We start from the raw sequence: 7,196 nt of genomic DNA, 5'->3' as shown, positions 1-7,196 counted from the left end.
CTAGGTGGTTTAATTGTGGGTTTGATTATGGTGCTGGGTGGTGGTACGGTGTTGGGTGGTGGTGTTGGGTGGTTCATGCTGATAGGTAGTGGTGTTGGGTGGTGATATGGTGTTGGGTGGTGGTGTTGTTTCGTGGTGCTAGGGTGGTGTTTAATTTTGGTTTTTTTTTTTTTTTTTAATTTTTTTAGTTTGGATTAATACTTAAGTACATGCCCATATTTTTCAATAATTATACTGAATATCTTTTACCTAGCTTGGAGTCCGTGCATAGCTCTTTTGTTGCGAGTAATACGTAACGGAGGGTGTATAAGAGCATAGCCATCAATTGCCCTTTTGTAATGGGCACGAGGAGAGAGAAGATGAAATAATATTATAAAAAACAAAAAATAGCATTTTTGGAGAGAGAAATGTCATGACCAAGTCATGGAATGACCAAGTCATGGAACTCTAGAAAATATTGGGTAAAAGATGAGAGTGTTCCACTTGTCATGTAATAATTGGCCTATAGTGTTATTTTTAATATACTTTTTTAGTGTTTTATTTGCATAATAAAAAAAAAGAACATATTTATGAACATGGCAACCAAAGAGAGTGTATGGGCATAATTGGGTATGAGAATTGGACATTAATAAAGTGGAAGAGAAAGATATGTATTAAATATTTAATGACCACCATTGGCTTGGGCAACCAATGGCTTTGCTCTAAGTAATTTCACGTATACATGAGCAAATGCATATTTTTAATTTAGAATAGTATCATTGGATGATCAAATAATATCATTAGATATCCAGTGATACTATATATGCATTCAATTATACTAAGTAAATGTGTATATAGTACCACTCGATATCCAATGGTATTATAAAACCTTCATCTTCGCATGTAAAGCTGATTAAGCCAGTATGTAGTCTGCTCCACCTGGAATCCCATGAATACCAAATTCCACAACCTCTAGGGGCACCACCCCATTCATGTTCCACAAACTTTGCTATCTTCACCCAGCTAGGAACCTAATGCTTAATTAAATGAAACCAACATTTAAATGCAAGAATCCCAAAATTTAATGTAAATATGTTTTAACACAACAGTACAACCCAAATAAATAATACCAAAATAAATAATCTTGGCAGAATGACATAATTGTGTCATGCTATCAATAGTGATGGAGCTAGGGATAAAAGTATTTCAGATAAAACCCAAAATCCAATAATCCAAACCAAATTGAATTATAAATTCATACTTGAACCGAATTATCAATGATGCAATTGCTACGTGTATATACTATTCTTCTTTAAAACTTGCCTCTCCTATTCACATTAAATGGGACATCGCAAGGCCAAATGCAAAGATAATGTCCAGAAAGACCAAAAAGCACATAAGTAGCAAAATTGAGTACATACACACTATTCAGAAAGGTATATAAACTACATTGTTTGCGAGTTTATAATAGTAACTAGTAACTAGAAAGTACCCCTATAGTGGAATTTGCTCTAGTTTAGTATTTTTTTTTTTTTAGTTTATTATATTACATTTTCTGTTCCTAATAGTTCTTCCCCATTTGGAATCTTAGCACTATTCATAAGATTAAAGAATCATTTAAGTTACTATTAATACATTAAACACTATATAGTCATGTTGGATCTTATTTGATTATTATCAATGAATAAAGTATTAATATTCAATTGTTGTATTTATTTTATTTTACTTTACTAATATGCAACAGAATATATATATATATGGTTTTTCTAATTTGTGGCCATATACAATTGCGTATTATCATTGGTAGCAAAAATTTTCAGAAATCTCTTAAATACCATTGAAGTCATTATTTTTCTCTGATCTAGCTTTATTTTAATATTTCTGACATAATTAACCTTTAATCATTAACCATGGTTATTAAATATTAACCCCCTCACTACAACACCACCATACCCTCACCTTCTCCACCACCACCTCCACCACAACCCACGCCATTGCATAACACCTAGCCACCACCTTATCACCCTCCGGCCTCCCCTACCCCTTAAACACCCAACCGCCTTTCCCCCTCCCACCTCTCCCCTACCCCTAAAATCCCCTACAACCCTTCCACTTCCCCTCGAACTACCGAGTTGCACTTCTCCCACCTTTGAAATAGCATGTTGCCTTTCCTCTTCTCCCGAACAATCTAATAGCATCTCCCTCACCCTTGAAACACCTCCCCGCAAAACCATCAACCACCCCTCTCGTATCCACTACCGAAAGAGATGCGAGAAGGCGAGAGGGAAAAGGGAAAGGGTTTTTGGGATTTCTAGGTTGGGGTCATTTAGGGTTTTAGAGGTAACCGGTTAAGGGGTGATAGAGGTTTTTGCTGAGATGGATAAGGGTTTCTAGGCTTTCGGAGGTGGGGGCGGTGGGTGGTTGGGGGAAGGGAGGGGTTGGGGATGAGGGTTGTGAAGGTGGTGAGGGTATTTTAATTTAACCATGGTGTGAATCAATTTCAGGTTGATAATGTGAAATTATTAACATATCATCATATTAGAGAAAGTTTATAACTATAATGTTACGAAATAATGCACTAATGTATATGGCTATCAATGGAAAAATCCAAATATATATGTGATCAAAGTAATGCTTTCACAAACGTGTACAATAAAAATAGGAGGATCTTTTAGAAACTGAAAGAGTAAAAATTATTGGGAAATTCTCAATGGTAGCCATATACTTTTGCTCATTCTCAATGGTAACAAAATATTGGACAAATTCTCCCAGCAAATAGCATTATTTTTTAAAAGTTTCTCAAGCATCACAATATTTTTACAATTATCAACTAATTAACTTAATTAAACCAGAATTAAACTAATAAATAACAAAAAAAAAAATGCTTAATTAAAAAAAAAAAAAATTATGCCTTCCCCTTCCCTTTCCTTTCCATTTCCACCCCTCAAAACAATGAAAATCAGGGTTTTGAGCTGAATCATGTAATTTCGGGAATCGGGGTGGGTTTCGAGATGGACTTTGAGAGGGTTTCGAGGAGATTAAGGAGGTTATGGATGTGTTTCAGAGAGAATGGTGAGGTGGCTATGGGTGGGTTTCGCGGAGAACGAAGTGGTTTCGGGTGGGTTTTTGGGAGAACAAGGTGTTTTAGGGATAGCTACGTGGGGTATTTAGGTTTCCGGCGGTGCGCTAGCCACGCCGTGGAGGTGGCTACTTGGCAGAGGGTTTTAGTCCCATTTTTTTAAAATATCTTTTTTTCTTTTATATATTAGGCTAATTCTTGTTTTTTTTTAAGCTAATTACTTGCAAATTATACAACTATTGTCATGTCAGAAAAACTTATAAAAAGTAACGCTATTTGGGAGAATTTGCAAAATATTTTGTTACCATTGAGAATGAGCAAAAGTATATAGCTGCCATTGAGAATTTCCCAAAATTATTTATTGGGTATATGTTTATACATTTTTAAAAGGTTAGTCCTTCAATTAAAATCAGATTAATCATACGAGAATTTTCTTAGGACAACAAATTTATAGATTCCCTAGAATGTTCAATATGCAACAAAGATTGCAACTCCTTGTAAAAGATTTTATTATACGAAGTATTTAATTTTTAGGTATTTGTTAGATTTAAATCTCTTTGTAGTTGTCCTAGCTTTAATTAACAAAGAATCAAATATCATCATTATAAATACCTTTACATCATCGCTTATTGTATTTAAGAATTTGGATGCTATTTACCACTACAGTTCTAATAGCATGGTTCAAAAGTGATATAAGAGATGAAAAATCTGCATGAGTAGCTTTAGCTTTAAAGATCATTCAGAAAATAATTATTTTCCATATAAGTACATATTACAGGAGAAGGTAAAACTAAGATAATTGAAATTTGAAAACTTATTTGTTTATAGAATGCAGAACACATTTGGCCACAGAGATGATAGAGTTTGTCACATTATATCCTACAAATAGCAGAATTTCAAGACACATTATAGACTATGATGTTGGTGGTTGCTTGGTGCCCTCGTTTTTAGGCAACTGCATAGAAGCTTCGGCAATCATAGCTGCTTGAGCAGGTGTTATGCTTTGATATTGGGAAGTAGCCATGGGGGCTGCAGCTGGTGGAAGTTGTCCTGTATAATATACCTGGTTATGACCATAATCAAATTGACTATAATCAAAATGACCATAATTATCCGGAGTGCCAGTCCTTGGCTGAACAACTGCATTATTGTACGCAACATATTGCTGAAATTGGTTATTTGTTTGTGCAGCAGTTCCTCTGGTAGCATACACAGGCGGTTGAGCATGGGACACTGATGAAGGTTGGACCATGGGTGTCATTGTCTGGGGTTGAGCAACATTATAAGGTTGATTTTGGTTAACAGGTATATAATACATTGGATACTGCTGATGATCAACTTGAGGGTGGATTTGTTGTTGTGTTGCATACACTGGCCGATATGATTGGGTCATTTGTGAGTGAGCCGGGATATAATGCATGTTTTCTTGAATGAATTGATGTTGGTGCTGTTCATGTTGCTGTGGAGGATACATGTATTTGGTAGGGTCTTGAGTCGGCTGCATTTGAAGGTTTTGTGGTGAGGGAGAACGGTTGTCTAATCTTTGATCAGTGGTGGTTTGGGTGATTGAAGGTTTGTTCTCATTCGAGCTGGTTACTTGAGCTTGATCATGGTGGACCACCGTTTTAGTGAGAGAAATTCCTGAAGATATGCTGCTGGCACTGCCAAGGATGATATACATGTCAAAATATGAAACAAATTCCATTTACTCGGTCTACAGTACAGCCAGTATAAGTTGACATTTAACTAATGTCTCAGGAAAAAATATCCCTGTGTCACAATTCATTTGCAGTTTTTTTTTTATGTTCTGTAAGATAGATCTTTCACCATTAATATATAAACTCCCTTCGCTTTTTAAAGTTCAACTCGCTTATTGTATGCTTTTGGCTTTAGAATCACTAGGAAAAAGTGTGCAGTTGTATGTCTATTAAGAAAAAAGTGAATAAAACAGATGTGGAGTAAAAGAAGTACCTGTGAACAGAATCAGGGGATGGCAAGTTAAATCCAGCAGCATTCTTTGAATCGTTAGGCGATGGCGAATTAAAACCCCCACTCACTCTCTGCGGCATTGGTATTGGCAGAGGTGGCTTCCTTGATGCCGAGGGCATCCCCTGATCCGACAACTGATCATCATCATTCATACCGCTATTGATGCTGCCATAGTTATTGTTCATCATTACAACATTAGCAACTGCAGCACTACTTGGTGCTGAAGTAACAGCTGGAGGTGGAGTAACCCTGAGTTGTGACGCGAAGTGCTCTTCTAATCCTCCTCTACCCTTCATTTCTTCCTGCATCCTAGTATTTCCATCACCAACCTCATCTACTCGGACACGAATTGGAGGCAGGTGAGCCATGGATGGAGATGAGGTAGTCGAGTCGAAAGATGATGTGTTTTCAACCATTGGTGAGTCTGACATTATAGTATGTATGGATTCAACTGAATGTACATCCTTGGTTTAGAAAAAAAAAAATATCAATATCAGTATAATCTTCGAAAATCAATTCACATATATACCAATAAACTGATATGCCAGGTAGTCGATCGAAAGATGATATGTTTTCAACCAAAGGTGAGTCTGACATTACAGTATGTATGGATTCTATTGAATGTACACCAATAAAATGATATGCCAAATAACTTACAATATACACCTTATTTTATTTTACAGAAGTATCTACATCATCCGTGCCAGTAACAAAGACATTTCACCTCAAAAGTTTTGTACAACATATAACATATAAATGAACCCCTGTCCAAATTCATGAATTTCTTTTATTAATGCTACAAAAATTGTTATGAATTCTGAATTCCCAATTTTTTCTAGCAATTTCAATTATCATTATAATAAAAATAATCTGATAATGCAACATCGAACTAGAAGATGATCTTACTTGGGGTGCGACTTTTGGTTGAGCAGCAGGATGAGAGCAATTAGGTGGAATTTGTTGCAATGCAGGGTCACTATCAAGCCTAAGCAGATCACCGACGGCGGCAGCCGAATCCGACAACCCTCTAGACAACAAATCCGCCCCATTAAGAGCATCAACAAACCAAGATTCAGATTGAGCATCATCCATCAACGCACCCATGGTTTGAGCCGTCTCCGGCTTAGCCATAAACAAGAAAAGGCGCAGCCTCCCTGAAGTAGACTTAGAAAACGAGTTATTCGCAGCAATACGATCGTATTCCTCAATCATATTATCCAGATCCTCGTCAGTACTAACCGAGATCAACGAGTCTAGCTCCTCGTTCGGGAGCTGGTACTTAAAGGTGAAACGTCTGTTGTCTAACAAAGAATGTGACAAGCGAGCTGTGAGGTCGGCGAGAGAAGTGTTTCTCTCTGCGACAACGATTCGAGTCTCCCCGCCAACGTAGCAGAGGTTCTTGTCATGTGGTCGAGGAATAATGTGACCTCCGTAACTACACATTAATCGGAGTTTCGCACCGGGGACTGGTGGGAGGGGCTCATCCCAATCGCCTTGTTGGGTTGTCGATTTTGGGGAGGAATCCACCGAATCTGAATAATTCGCAGTTGGTTGTGACTGAAATCCCACCATGTTTGGTAGTGGTGGTTCCATTGTTCCCATTGAATTTTCTCAACTATTTTTCCGGCTAATTGAATTTGCCGGATTTCTTATTGATTTCGATGCAATGAGATTGTTGGATTTGATTAATGGGGGTAGGAATTTAGATCTGAAAACTTGAAATGAATCAACCAACTTGAGATGAACTAGCGTGTTTGAGTGAAATTGAAGAGAGAAGGGGGAAATGAGAGAGAGCGGCTGAGTGTAGGAAAAGAATAATGACGTGAATAATTTTCAGGGGTTTTATAAATTTCTCATTTATGATTCATGGAATGAATGAATTGGGCTTTGGCGACTATTGAAAATGACAGGGTTAGATGGTTATATATAACTGGGTTAAGCATGGAGAGTTTTTTGGTTGACTGCTTGACTCAATTTAAACTTTGTGAATTAATTAAACGGGTTTGGTGGGTTATTTTTTGTTTAAGTTTTCTATCTAAATAAACTTTATTCAAACTCAGGTTGGGTTTTTAGTCGGATTAGGTGTTGCCACTGCTATGATTTCTATTGGTTGTTCTAGTATAGATTTTATTAAAAAGGTAATCACATT

General features: G+C 36.9%; 1 protein-coding gene across 1 annotated transcript; it reads right to left on the bottom strand.

Annotated features, from left to right (window-relative positions):
- Window positions 1–3,751: 3,751 nt before the first annotated feature.
- Window positions 3,752–6,909, bottom strand: LOC145598113 (uncharacterized). The gene is made up of 3 exons (XM_081654426.1): window positions 5,954–6,909; window positions 5,030–5,511; window positions 3,752–4,719 (listed from the first exon to the last, which is right to left on the bottom strand). Exons 1-3 carry the CDS (start codon window positions 6,647–6,649, stop codon window positions 3,972–3,974), a joined length of 1,926 nt encoding a protein of 641 aa, XP_081510552.1. The 5' UTR covers window positions 6,650–6,909; the 3' UTR covers window positions 3,752–3,971.
- Between the last annotated feature and the right edge of the window lie 287 nt (window positions 6,910–7,196).

Source organism: Chenopodium album, chromosome 20 (assembly GCF_948465745.1).
Source record: "Chenopodium album chromosome 20, dcCheAlbu1.1, whole genome shotgun sequence".
Taxonomy (NCBI): domain Eukaryota; kingdom Viridiplantae; phylum Streptophyta; class Magnoliopsida; order Caryophyllales; family Amaranthaceae; genus Chenopodium; species Chenopodium album.
The sequence above is the reverse complement of the archived record's forward strand: the minus strand, read 5'-3'. Positions and strand labels throughout refer to the sequence as shown.